Source organism: Vigna angularis, chromosome 6, assembly GCF_016808095.1.
Source record: "Vigna angularis cultivar LongXiaoDou No.4 chromosome 6, ASM1680809v1, whole genome shotgun sequence".
Lineage (NCBI taxonomy): Eukaryota > Viridiplantae > Streptophyta > Magnoliopsida > Fabales > Fabaceae > Vigna > Vigna angularis.
In genome coordinates this window covers 37,830,243-37,844,529 of record NC_068975.1, presented here as the reverse complement: position 1 = coordinate 37,844,529, position 14,287 = coordinate 37,830,243, and the positions used below count along the sequence as shown (strand labels likewise).

Below are 14,287 nucleotides of genomic sequence, written 5' to 3'. Positions count from 1 at the left end.
GCACCCAGAGCAGCAAGCAGAGTTGGAGGACATTTTGGAAGATTTTGAGGATATTTTCCTAGAACCAAAGGGATTACCTCCTAACCGGTCAATGTGTAAGGACCATGCTTTGTGTTAAAAATAAGAAGTAGGGGGAAGAGTTTCAAGTGGGCGTCTGCTGTAAGGACCAAGGGTGTTTTATTCTTTTTAAAAGGAAAAAGTGGTGGGGAAGGGGAGCACGTCCGTGAGTGGTAAGAAGTGAGGCGGCTGCACGTTTCTGGAAGTGGGAGACGGCTATCTAACAGCAGATGGTGCAGCTGGTGGATGGTGGGTCTTCCCACTTTGAAGTGCTCCAACCACCAAGAGGAATCATCATCATTTTCTTAATGGGCACAACACTAAGGGAAGGAAAGGGAGAAGCTGGGGAGTGCACGGGTTCTACTTCTTAAGGGGAAGAGTTGGTAGATTCAAGGGGTTGGGAGGATCCTTACGGATTGGAAGAGTTGCTGCAAAATAGTGAGAGGGTGAAAATCGGAGCTGTTGAAGGACAAGGAGGCCTCGGATTTGCAAGCCTTGAGAAGACTGATTCAAGAAGAGTGTTGGTGCTGCATCTTGAGGAGTTAGAAAGATTGCTGCATCCAGTGGTGAGGCAGAGAACGTTTGGAAGTACTACATTCAAGTTTGGCTAGGAGGTCTTCAAGAGGTAAGGGGAGTTGGATTTTCTGGATGTTGATAGTGGTTGCATGAGTAGGATGCTGGAAAATTGTGGTTGTATGTATGGTTGGACTGAAATTGATGTGTTGATTCATGTATGAAATCTTGTATGTTTTGGAATTGAAGGAAATTGAAATTTCATAGCTTTTTAGTTATTTGGAGAGGAAGTGAGGTAGTGATTTTGAGTATTTGGGATCTAGAGTGTTATTGAGCCTTTGGAACAGTTTCACCCACTGTATTATGACTTGTTAGATCCATCAAATTGATCAAAATAAGTGTAAAGTGGTAGAATTGGATTTTGAGTATCTAAGTGGTGAAAATTGGTGTTTTATGGCTGAATTTGAGTATGAATCCCTTAAGAATTGAATAAGGAACGTTTATAATCAATTAGGTAAGTCCAATCTAGTATAAAACATGGATTTGGGGTGTTAGAAGTTAATAAAAAAGGTTGATAATGGTAAAACCAGGTTCTGGTCTCAAATCTGCAGAATTCTGCATTCTGCAGAATTCTCGCCCGGGCGCCCCTGTCGCGCCCAGGCGCCCCAGTCTCTGGAAAAGTCGCGCCTGGCATATCGCGCCTGAGCGCGCGATGCTAGAGTGAGCGTTCGTCCAATTTGATCCAAATTGGACGTTCGTCCGTTTAGAGCCACATTGGACGTTCGTCCAAATGGCTCGATCAAACGTTCGTCCAAGACTTCAACTCTTTGAGCGTTCGTCAGCGTTCGTCCAGACTACGAGCGTTCGTCCATGACTTCAACTTGTGAACGTTCGTCCAAATGGCTCGACCAAGCGTTCGGCCTTAAATTCAGTGTTGAGCGTTCGGTCTTTGAGCGAGTGTGAGTGAGCGTTCGTCCTTAGTTCAATTCTTAGCGTTCGTCCTTGGTTTCATCTGTGAGTGTTCGTCCATTTGTCCAAACCGAGCGTTCGTCCAAAATGATCAGCATTGAGCGTTCGTCCAAACAGTGAGTGAGCGTTCGTCCGAATATATGAGCGTTCGTCCAAATAGTTGGCGTTCGTCCAATAGTGGAGCGTTCGTCCAAATTGTTGAGCGTTCGTCCAAAATGTGGAGCGTTCGTCCAAATAGTGAAGCGTTCGTCCAAATAGTGAGCGTTCGTCCTTAACACATTGATTTGAGCGTTCGTCCTTAAATTGAGTGAGCGTTCGTCCTTAAATTGAGTGAGCGTTCGTCCTTAAATTGAGTGAGCGTTCGTCCAATAGTGTCCAGTGAATAGTACTCGTCAAAATAGTATTTTACAAATATGTTGAATTTTAAGTTCCTTTGCTTTTGGATTGAATTATGTACCAATGTTTGGAATATTATCTATGACATGAAATATGTGAATGTATGAAATATGTCGGATTTGTTGTGTTAATATGGAGGTATCTGATTATTCATAATTGTGGTTAATTTTCAAAGTAACAATATGATACATGGACGTAATTCCATGATCCTCAAGGAGAGGATACATGGTGGTGTTTTGGGGTTGTATAGAATGATTACATGGTAGCTCAGTTTTGGGGGTCATCCTGAAACTCCAATGGTCTTTCTTCTCATGTAGAGAGGATTGAACATGTGGTGAGGAGTAGCAGGAGGTCCTAGCCTTGGATGCTTCCATATGATCCAAGGTGAGTGATAACGGATTAACCTCGTGATTGTGGCCGGGCGGGAGTGCCCAAAGTTTCACCAGGCGGGAGTGCCAGAGCGGGAGTGCTCAAGTTCCATAAAGCCACCACGAGTGCAAGACCCGCCATAGCTCGGTAATCATTCTGGTCCGGACGAGTCGGGATATAAAGTAATAAGTCGGGGTTTAACGTAATAAGTCTTGTGATATTGATTTACCATGTATTATTGACTTTTGTATATCACTTTAAATTGTATAACATGCTTTTTATATCTAGCTCACCCATGCATTGTTTTTTTTTGTTATGTGCTGTTTGGGTATGTTTCTTTGACGATGATCATCCATTTGGATGGGAGTAGATGTTGTCGCGGAGTTTCCCTTGGATCAAGAGCTAGAGGTTGCGGATATTGTGGGGTAGTCTTCTTAGAATTTATTGATTGAACACTTGTAGTGTTTAATCCTTTCAACTGTTCAAGTTTAAATTTTCAATTTCTTTTATTTATGGATGACTGTAATTTCACATTTAATTACACGTCATACTCCGACTGTTCTCTATATTTGGATGTTAACGTCTTTATTATATAATATTGGTTATTATATAATCGGGATGTTACATTAGTGGTATCAGAGCAGTTCTTCCTTAGAAACTTGTAGGTTGTGGGTGCGCTTCGTTTGTGATTGTGTACTTTGGTCTCGGGTTGGAAGTTGTGTTGGTTTGTGTCAGGCTAATGGTATTTCTTTTTGTATGAACAGAAGATGGTACCTACTTCTTCTCCTCCTTCGTCCCAGGGAGTTGATCCGTCTGACTCTAATCAGATGTTGATTGTGGTGCTCCAAGCGTTGCAACAACAGAATGCTGCATTGGTGGAGTAAAATACCATAACCCTGCCTAATCTAGAAGCCGCAAGGGTATTTGCCGAGAACGCGAGGGTAACATCTGAGAACACTTAAAGGCAATTCATTAAAGTGAGTGACTAGTGGCAGAACCGTTCAGGGTGTTTTCTCTTCTGTTATTCCGGTCCAAGTGTGGAACTTGGAAAACTTTCTATAACATCATCCAGCCCGGTTTGACGGAACTACAGTTCGAATGAAGCTGATCAGTGGTTTAGGGACTTTGAGAGAATTTGTAATGTTAAGAGATGTCCAAATGAGGACGAGGTATCATATACTGAGTACTTGCCTTACAGTGTAAGGTATGACCTGGAGATTAAATTCCTTCAGTTAATACCGGGAAATATGTCGTGACTGAGTATGCATACAGGTTCGAGCACTTGCTCTGATTGTACACCATGACTACGGTTATAAAAAAAAAAAAAAAAATTTGTTATCATTATGAGTTCAATTCTCCCTGTCTTAACCTTGATGTGCCATGTTTGGTCCATCGCTCGTGTTTAAGCCTAAACACTGTTTAAACCGTTTTTGTCATCAAGTTAATGCTTTAATCCTGTCGTGTTCAACCTTAAACATTCATTCATTTCATTAACATGTATCATTTTTGGGTTATCAATCTCTATGTGTCTAAACCAGATTTCGGCTCCCGTTCATATGTCTTTTGTTTTCAATGTCATTGTGAGCCAATATAATTTTCAGTTTCACCCGGTTCAGGTTGTGTTAAACGTATGTGTTCTGTGTTTTCAAAGTTCATTAATACTTTGTTATTTTTACCTTAATGTGAAATTCTATCGATTAATTTAGAGTCTGCAAACATAAAGGTTGTTTTAAGTTTGGGGAAAAATTAATGTTTTGTTTACCTCATCGAGTATTATAGCATCGTTAAAATCTTGATCAATTTTATACATAATTTTAATGCGTTTTCAAACTCATTGATAACTTATTCTGTTTTCCGTTTGGGCCTGATAAAAATAAAAAAAAAATTGTTGAGAATAACTCTGAGTCAAATTTCAAAAACTGTGAAATAATAAATTAATATGAATTTATGAACAAGTACATATATATATTTTAAATAAATACAATAAAAATTACAATCAGGTGGTTGTGTTTCTGTGGGGTTTTTCTCTTCTGATACTCTTGAGTTGGTAAGACGATAACCTGTAAGTAAATCGTTAGAAAAATATATAACTAGCAGGGCAGATAATTATTACAATGCATAATTAAAATAAAAGATGTTCTAGAGTCGATCATAAGTGATCGTTAAATATTACAGTCCATAAAATACGCAGATAAGGCAAATAAACAAAAGCAAATAATGGGTGTTCGGAATTCGATCACTCGTGATCGTTAAGTTACAGATAAAAAAAAAATTTAACGGAAAAATTCTCGAACGGGTTGTGGTGGTCTAAGGGAGAGCTCCGTCGAGGGAGCTCTGGTTCGGAATGTGAGAAGCATGGGTGGAGGGATTTGTCGTTCGTCCCTGTCATCTTCGATGATGATTGGAACGGGGAACAAATTCAGCAGCCTCGGCGCCCTCATAATTACCCAGCCATTTTCTAAAAAAAAAAAAAAATTGGTGTCAATAATAGAAGGGGAAGAATAATATAATTTAAATAATAAAAATAGTGGTAATTAGGGTTCTTACCATACATGTACAGCGGTAACTGAGAAAACTGAGTGCCACTGGGGTCTATCTCCGCTTGCCAGCGCCTGACCCGGTTGCCGTGATTGTTGAACCAGCAGTGTACATTATATTCACTGACTTCTCCGAAGGCCCTGAGTCGAGATGCAATCTCGACGACTTGGGCTCTGCTGGGATGTGTGACCCCGTAGTTGAAGATATTGGTCATCATTTTGACCTGATCATCAGTAGGTTTCCACCGCTGACCGGTGTACCTCTCCATCTCCATCTCATTCATCCTCCTTCTCAGAGTGTTTCTAAAAGCATAAAAATAGTGAAATAAAATAAAATGAACAAAACAAAAATCGTCAGTGTTTTCTTTATTTGTTTTGGTTCCTTTTAAGTTTGCTTCGTCCAGGCGGTCTTTGTTGTTTGGTGTCTAGTCTCTGGTCTGTTTCACGGTCCTCGCAAAGGTTACTAAACGGATCTATGTCCATTCGTCTTTGTCCATTATTGTCCATGTTCGGTTCATACAAATAAAATTCCTCTTTTTAAGTTTTCTGTTTTTATGGGGTACGTGGCGTTGTTCTACCCGATTGTCTCTGCCATACCCTCAATCGAGGGGAGATTAACGTCTGGTTTCCAGCCGATATACCCCTTATCTTTGTTAAGGCAGTGTGTTCTTAGATTTTTAGTTAATAAAAGGAAAATAGAAGAAGAGGAAAGTAAATGCAGGAGCAGAAGTGAAAATAACAAAACGGAAAGTAAAGAAGAAAGCAGAATGTAAGTGCGAGTAATAAAAGCTCAGAAAAGAAATAGTGTGTGAAAGGAAGCAAGAAAGAAGAAAGGAAAGAAAAGAAGTAAGAAGTAAAGGAGAAGGAGGAGCTGGGTAAAGAAAATGAAGATATAAGAGAAAAGAAGTGCTTACTTGAGGCGGAGCAAAACCTTGGAACGGGAAGATTGAAGTTTGGCTAGAAAGGGCTCCCGATCTCACGTTCAAGATCTCCGATCTCCAACTCTCAGGGGTTCAGATCTCGCAAGCTCCCACACTCAGAACTCTCAGTGCTCAGATCTCTCTCTCGGATGCTCTCAGATCTCAACATTTCGAAATGTCGCCCAACGCGGCTAGCACCTCGTTTTATAGCCAAGGAACCTTACTGTGTCCACAGTTCCGGTCACGCATACCGGAACCTTCAATAGTATCGGTTTAAAAAAAAAAAAAAAAAAATTTGTATGCGGTTTTTGCCACATTTTGGGAGTAAGAAACATTCAATTAGAGAGGATCTCTTGCTATGTGAGTAAGGTAATAGTTTTGACCTGATTTTGGTGTGAGACATGATATGTAGGTTAGCATAGAGTTGTCTCTTGGTATGTGGTGGAAGTTGTCCAGATAAGCTCTTTGAGCGGTGGGAACTGTCCGGATAAGTTTGCTATATGAGTTGTGGTATGGCAACTCTACCTAAGAGTTAGAGGACAAGATGAGAGAGAAGTATCTCAACTTGTTTTGGTAAGCTTAATTTTCGAGGACGAAAATTGTTGTTGTTGGGGAGAATGTAAGGACCATGCTTTGTGTTAAAAATAAGAAGTAGGGGGAAGAGTTTCAAGTGGGCGTCTGCTGTAAGGACCAAGGGTGTTTTATTCTTTTTAAAAGGAAAAAGTGGTGGGGAAGGGGAGCACGTCCGTGAGTGGTAAGAAGTGAGGCGGCTGCACGTTTCTGGAAGTGGGAGACGGCTATCTAACAGCAGATGGTGCAGCTGGTGGATGGTGGGTCTTCCCACTTTGAAGTGCTCCAACCACCAAGAGGAATCATCATCATTTTCTTAATGGGCACAACACTAAGGGAAGGAAAGGGAGAAGCTGGGGAGTGCACGGGTTCTACTTCTTAAGGGGAAGAGTTGGTAGATTCAAGGGGTTGGGAGGATCCTTACGGATTGGAAGAGTTGCTGCAAAATAGTGAGAGGGTGAAAATCGGAGCTGTTGAAGGACAAGGAGGCCTCGGATTTGCAAGCCTTGAGAAGACTGATTCAAGAAGAGTGTTGGTGCTGCATCTTGAGGAGTTAGAAAGATTGCTGCATCCAGTGGTGAGGCAGAGAACGTTTGGAAGTACTACATTCAAGTTTGGCTAGGAGGTCTTCAAGAGGTAAGGGGAGTTGGATTTTCTGGATGTTGATAGTGGTTGCATGAGTAGGATGCTGGAAAATTGTGGTTGTATGTATGGTTGGACTGAAATTGATGTGTTGATTCATGTATGAAATCTTGTATGTTTTGGAATTGAAGGAAATTGAAATTTCATAGCTTTTTAGTTATTTGGAGAGGAAGTGAGGTAGTGATTTTGAGTATTTGGGATCTAGAGTGTTATTGAGCCTTTGGAACAGTTTCACCCACTGTATTATGACTTGTTAGATCCATCAAATTGATCAAAATAAGTGTAAAGTGGTAGAATTGGATTTTGAGTATCTAAGTGGTGAAAATTGGTGTTTTATGGCTGAATTTGAGTATGAATCCCTTAAGAATTGAATAAGGAACGTTTATAATCAATTAGGTAAGTCCAATCTAGTATAAAACATGGATTTGGGGTGTTAGAAGTTAATAAAAAAGGTTGATAATGGTAAAACCAGGTTCTGGTCTCAAATCTGCAGAATTCTGCATTCTGCAGAATTCTCGCCCGGGCGCCCCTGTCGCGCCCAGGCGCCCCAGTCTCTGGAAAAGTCGCGCCTGGCATATCGCGCCTGAGCGCGCGATGCTAGAGTGAGCGTTCGTCCAATTTGATCCAAATTGGACGTTCGTCCGTTTAGAGCCACATTGGACGTTCGTCCAAATGGCAGCTGGATGTGTACGTACGAGTTGGCTAGTGAACGTGCGCCTCCAAGTTGGCAGCTGGATGCAGTCCTCCTATCTCCAAAAGCAACGTTCCAAAGACCAAGAGCCAAAGGTGAGAGAGTCCGTCTGAGAAGTATATGGCAGCTGGATGTGTACTGAGGTGTGGGTTGGGTGCAGTTCTCCTCTCTCAAGGCAACGTTCTCCAAGAAACAAAAACAATATGAGAGAGTTCTCTCGTCCCCATCTGCATGCTGAATGTCGTCCCCCTTTCTTCCAGAGCCCCTGGAAAAAAGATAAGAACCTAGAGTTGTTGTTGGAGAATCTCCCTGCTCCTGGCCGTCCACCTTCTCTTGTTCTCCACCTCTCTTACAAAAATAATTTCTCCACTCCTCTTTTCAGAGAATTCCTGAACCAAAGTGGCAGCAAGCGTGCAGCTATTCTTTCTGCATTTCTGGAGGTGGCAGTTATCAGTCCCCGAGAGTGAAAGAGAACAGCCTCTTTCTTTTCTATTTTCTTCCTCCAGACCATGCTGGATGTGTTTGTTATTCTCTTGGGGCGTCAGTGTGCAGGCCATGCGTCTTCCAGTTGAACCAAAGAAAATAATATCTCCCACGCTTCTTGTATGCTCTGCTGCCTCCAACGTGTAGTGTGCTTCTTGTTCGAAAATGGAATGCACCGTGTCCAGCTCTACATCACGTGTACACCACTTCTTGCTTTCTTCTGTTTTCTCTTCGGCTGGAGTGCTACATTCCCTTCTTCCGTGGGCCTCATTGCCTTGGTGCGGGATGTGTGATCTTGTGTTGGACCGTGGCTTCACTAAGCTGGACAAGCATCAGCTGTTTGGACCGAGTGCACCCTCCCAGCTCAAGTGAATTAGTAGCTGCTTCCTTAAATTGCCAAAGCCCAATTGTCCAATGTGAACCGTGGCAGCTGCGTGTGTTTCTTTCCAGTCTGCTACAGTTTGAATGTAATAATGCACTTTTGCTTCTCCAACAATTCGAATAAAATGTGAATCAGTGTGCTACAGTTCTACACTTTTAATGATTCCATGTGATAACCCATGTGTCATGTCCATAGTATCAATCACCACACATTTAATTCATCCAACAAATACTATTAACAAACCACCTCCATCATACATAAACAACATTCCACCGTCATCTAACAAGTCATATTTTTACAGCTTACAAACAACATATCATACATAACCAAAATCATCCACAAACAACATCATACATAGATTAAAGCTTCATTCCACTGAAATAAAACAAACGAACCTTCAGTGAACACAACGTGTGCCGGTTGGAACACACAAGAAGAAAAATGTGTGGGTGGGACTAACAACCCGGAAAACCCCTCTTTTTCGTCCACCGTACAGTCGCCACTCCGGCGGCACTCCGGCGGTGAATGCAAAGGTCCGGCACAGGGAGGGAAGCAGGTGGGACGAAGCGAGACTCAGAACGCGCACCTAGTTCGCTGGGCCGGAGGGAAGACGACGCCGTCTTCGGTTCGTTCGCCAACGTCGGAGCTGCGGCGACCGTGAATCGGAACCGGCTGGAGGGCTTGAGGACCTCCGACGGCCTTCAACGTTGTCCGGCGACACTCCGGCAAGCAATCCGTCGACCTCTCTCGCTCGAACTCCCTTTCTCCAACTCTCTCGGGCTCTCTCTCTAGGTCACAGCCTCCCTCTGAATGTTCGCGTCGCTTCTCTCTGTACAATGTTGGAAATGAATTTCAAATTTCAAATGCAACTTCTAACTCCTGACCGGCCCTTGCCACGTCAGATTTGAACAGCTTTTTCATTAAAAACGTGGACCGCTCACATTTAGACACGTGTCCCGTGTCTAAATGTTGTCAAATGAAGTTGTTCAAGTATCATTTTCCAATTTTATTGAGGTCATAAGAAAACATGTGTTTTTTTTTTTAACGTCAATTTTCTTAAAACAAATAACACTTAATAAGAAAATATAAGAACGAACAGTTAAAAAAAACATTCCATTTTAATTTATTTAAATAATTACTTGAAATATTTGTTCATTTTTAATTATAACGTGGTAGAATATTGGATTTTAAAAGGAGGTATAGTTATATCAGTTATGGAATATTAGGTTTGATGAATAACAAGTAAATGTATTAATTCCAAGTTCAAAGTACGGTATCAAAAGAGATGAGATGAATAATAAGATAAGAAAACTTAAAATGTAGGACTCAAACTAGTATATGGATATTTGAAGGAATTTGAAACTAGCCTATACTCTCGAAAAAAATTTAGCAGTAAAATCTAAAAGATGTCACATGACATTTAGACTGCACTTTTCTTGTTCCTGAAATTCTCCTTCATCATTGCAAATTTTTTCTTACACTGATTCACAGTCTTCCCAGGTACTGCTGTTGCAACTCGCTCCCACCTCTGGCTTGTTTCCTTTGGAAAGGCTTTTAAAGCTTGAACCAGTGCTCGTTCCTGCACTGCAGACCACACATCCTGTTCTGAACTTGAAGAAACTCCATTAGCAGATGCAGAGTTCTGATTATCTGTACTTTTGCTATGAGACTCTTCTGTGCTATTGGTTGAGGCAAGAGTTGATACACCTTCTAATTCTTCTCTGGTTGAAAGTGGAGACTCAATTGATTGTGCACCAGGTTTCCTTTTCTCAAGAAATGTGTCAAAAGCTTTTGATGAATCAGGTTTCTGGAGGAGTACAGTTTTAGTTGCCTTCATTATTTCTTCAACAGATCTTCCAGTGCCAATGTATTCTGAAATAACCTCCCACCTCCGTGAAGTTCCTTTGGGGTATTTCTGCATTCCTTTCCTCAGTAGATCAATCTCTTCTTTACTCCAAGGTTTCTCCTTCTTCTCAACGTTGCTTCGAGAAGCACTGCCATTAGCCTTGATTGAACCATTGGCATCTTTTTTATTGGTTTTTTCATCAGCCACCTCTTTCTTGGAGCTCATTGCATCTCTCAAAACACTTGCTTGCTCTAATAACACCTGTTTGCCTTCCATGTTTTCACAGAGACTCCTCATCTGCTCAATATCAAGAGACATGCAAAGCCCTTCTACATCATCATCAGAAATATCAAGTAAACGCTGGGATATAATAGGTCCTGAAAGTGTTCTAAGGCGAGCTCGCTCCTTCCGCAAAAGCTTTTTCTCTTTCTCTTTCACCTTCTTTTGTTGTAAAGCAGCTTCTGCAGCTTGTCTCTCTTCCTCCTCTTTTCGTTGCTTCTCTTCCTCTGCAATTCTGGCTGCTTCTTCTTCCTGCAATTTCTTCACCAGGTACTTAGCCTCCTTTTTCCTTTGTTTCTCAGCTTTTTCTTCTTCCTTTCTTCTCAATATTCTGGGGTCCCTCTTATAAGCATTATCAACAAGAGTGCGAATCCGGGCATAGTCTTCCTTCCTAGCTTTTTCTGTCAATTTTGCATTTTGCCTTTCCATCCACCTCTTGTGGTCTCGAGATTCAGCTTGCTCGAGATCAAACTCATCAGCATGAGGAAACTCCCTCCAACTTTTAAAGGAGTACCAAAAATTGTAGAAATTATCAACTTCTTTTAATGTAGTATTATCATCACCTAGTGTTGGAATTGGTTGATTAACTGACCACCGTCCGTTCCTCATAAAAGCAGGACCAAACACCTTAAAGAAATCCTGTGGAGCACAATCAGTGGGAATCTCATCATCAAACTCATCTGTGGAATCATAAATCCTTCTCTTCACAGAATCAATCAGTACTTCATATGCTTCCTGAATTGCCTTGAAGTGACTTTCTATTTCATCCTTCTTTGCTTGTTTGGCTGCTTCAGTTTCTTCAGCGAGAAGAAGAGCAGCCTGTTTGTCAGGATGAAACCTCAAGGCAGTTTCACGATAGCTTTTACGGATTTGATCCTCAGTAGCCAGATACCTTAGATGACCCAGACCCAATAATGCATAGTGATCTTGTTGCTTGTCCCCAGTACCAGATTTCTTTTTGCTCTTACTGCTATAAGAATCAGATGGAAGGTACGTTTGTTCCTTGTCCTCAGGCACTTTTTTGTCATCAGCCTCATTCTTATCTTCCTGAACACCACGAAGTTTAAGTGCAGCAGAATGGAAAGAATGACCTGCAGGTTCATATTTCAAAGCCTTGGTAGGAAGGCAGTTTGAAGAGACAAAAATAGGCTGTCCATCAACAATCTCCTGTGAGTAAGTAATGAGCCGGAATTTTGTATGTACAGCCATAATGGTGGCTTTCAGAACAACCAAATATGTCTCCCCTCAAATTTAACTGTGTAACCTGCATTCAAATAAAAATTCAGTTAGACAGTTCTCATTCCCCTTGACTTAGTTAAATCAACATCTAAATATTATTTGAAAGAATGAAATATTTTCTTAAAGATGCGAAGGGAAAAAAAGGCCAATAATGCAACAAGGATGTCCAATCTCAACGCGTATTGGATACAGTAATTTTCTTGATAGAAATCAGTGGATTAATAGAAACACCAAAGATGAGCACACTGTCAAAAATTTTAGCCAATATACCACAGAATTTAAAAGAAGATAAAAACTGTTTCAGAGAAGGCCTAAACAACTATTGCTCCTCTTAGCAGTATTCATTATGGCAGAAGGCCAAAATTCAGCCATATAAACATTCCATTGCATCCTATGACAGCAACTTCACAAATTGCCTATGCCAATTGGAAAAATATCTGCCGTGGTGCACATGGCACTACCGGTTAAAAGCACTGCCAACACAGACATGAAAATATTTTATAATGGAAAAGTAGCAATCTAACAGTGAAAAAAGAACAAATACAAGACATACTGTCTGTGTCTTAGCTATGTTTTCATGAAGGTGAGGAGAGAGAAGCAAGGCATATAACAATGAACAGAAGTAGCTTATTGGCAAGTTTGCAATGTACAAAGATGGAATAGGCAAGGACTGGCCTCTCAGGCATATTCTAAAAAAACAAAGTTTCCCAAACTAAGACGAAAAAGGATAACAGTTACAGAAAATAGTTTTTCAGTTACTTCACCAGGGCATAGAATACCCGCATTGAAATACAATTAACTGAATATCAAAGAAGTAAAACATCGGTAATCAGAGGGAAAGTGCTGGGTATGATCCACACGATTCAGTTTCACATGCATAGTAAAATATCATTATAATCTTACCAAAATTAATTAAACTCTCAAAATAAAGGCAAAAATAGTTCAGACACTGCTTGATATACTGACCAATACATAGCACTGCCAATTATTTCCCGTCCCCTCCCTAACTTCATGAAACTAATAAAAAACAAATTCATTTTTTTTTTACGGACAAAAAACATTGAAAGAGCAAAATAAATTTATTTCACTGAATATTGCAATTAACTAAGTGCATGTCAGATTTGACATCCGAGATCGATTAGGGTAGATAATTAGGGTAGAAACAGGTTGAAGACAATGCAAAGGCAACTGCTCCCACATACACAGTAACAAGATTGTGGATTTCATTCTGCGTAGTATGCAACACCAAAACTAAAAAAAAAAAAAAAAACTTCAACTAAGAAACCACAAAAGATGAAAGAACAATCATGACCCAAAAAACGAAACAAGGGTGAAAAGTACACGAATTGATCACATCAAAGAAAAAAAACAGCTAAAAAACCAAAGGGCAGGTAAACTCAAAAGGGTTTCAGATGTATGAAACAAAGATTACACTTTTACCCACAAGCCCAGAAAAGTGTAGGTTTTGCACCATGAGAAGTGGAACGAAAACAGATCGTGATTGGCATGAGGAACAGAAAAGCATGGCATGTGAGGTGTGATGCAGGAAGTGATGGGATGGAAAAACAGAGAGGAAGAAGAAAGATGAAAGCTTTACCAAGAGAAAAGGAAGGAGGAATCACGCAAAGAAGGGAAGAAGCCGACTGTGAAGAGCACAGGAGAAGGAAGGTTTTGGTTTTGGTTTGGGCATTTTATATGTGGCGACACCCACTGCCCTATCTTTCTTCTTCCTCTTTCTTTCTTTCTTTCCAAAATATAATTGCAAAAACATCATATTTATTTCATTAACCTCATTCTATATATTCAATATAAATAAACTCAAAAAAAATATTTTTTCATAAATGTGAATGAAATTATAGAAATTTATTTTACTTGAATGTTTATTTTTTAAAAATTATAAAAGAATGCACAGTTTGATTTAAAATGAATTTGAAACCGAATTTAATTTATATCATATCATTGTAAATACAATTCCTTATAAATTATAACCAATTTATCACATGTGTGAACCTCTAATTAGATAATATTCATATTATCTGCTGACTCCAATTTAAATTATAAAAATGCTAAGAAAAAAGAATGAAATTATATCTTACTGTAAATTATAATTTTAGTTATTTTTATATAATTAAATTGTTATTAAATCTATTATTGTTTTTATTTATTTTTTTTAAATGATATAAGTTTTTTTAATAACTCGTTTCATAGTAAGTGGTGAATATTATTTAATTTTAATTTTTGTTTTCCCGAATTAAAATCTTTTGACTTCCCAATATAAATAATTGTAACATTGAATTTGTTTTTTATTTTCACTATGTGCAGTTTTTATATAATTTCATGTGATGAAAGATTAGTTACTTCAATTTATAAGATTAAGTAATTTCTATTTAAATT

General features: G+C 39.7%; 1 protein-coding gene across 4 annotated transcripts; it reads right to left on the bottom strand.

Moving 5' to 3' along the window:
- Positions 1-9,756: 9,756 nt before the first annotated feature.
- On the bottom strand, positions 9,757-13,642 carry LOC108343240 (uncharacterized). 4 transcript variants are annotated; one of them, XM_017581382.2, is made up of 2 exons: positions 13,491-13,642; positions 9,757-11,918 (listed from the first exon to the last, which is right to left on the bottom strand). In XM_017581382.2, the coding sequence occupies exon 2, from the start codon at positions 11,861-11,863 to the stop codon at positions 9,950-9,952; it is 1,914 nt and encodes a 637-aa protein (XP_017436871.1). In that variant the 5' UTR covers positions 11,864-11,918; positions 13,491-13,642; the 3' UTR covers positions 9,757-9,949. The 4 variants fall into 4 exon arrangements, with proteins under 4 accessions (XP_017436871.1, XP_017436874.1, XP_017436875.1 ...); XM_017581385.2 differs by lacking the exon at positions 13,491-13,642 and adding an exon at positions 13,334-13,476; XM_017581386.2 differs by lacking the exon at positions 13,491-13,642 and adding an exon at positions 13,338-13,473.
- Between the last annotated feature and the right edge of the window lie 645 nt (positions 13,643-14,287).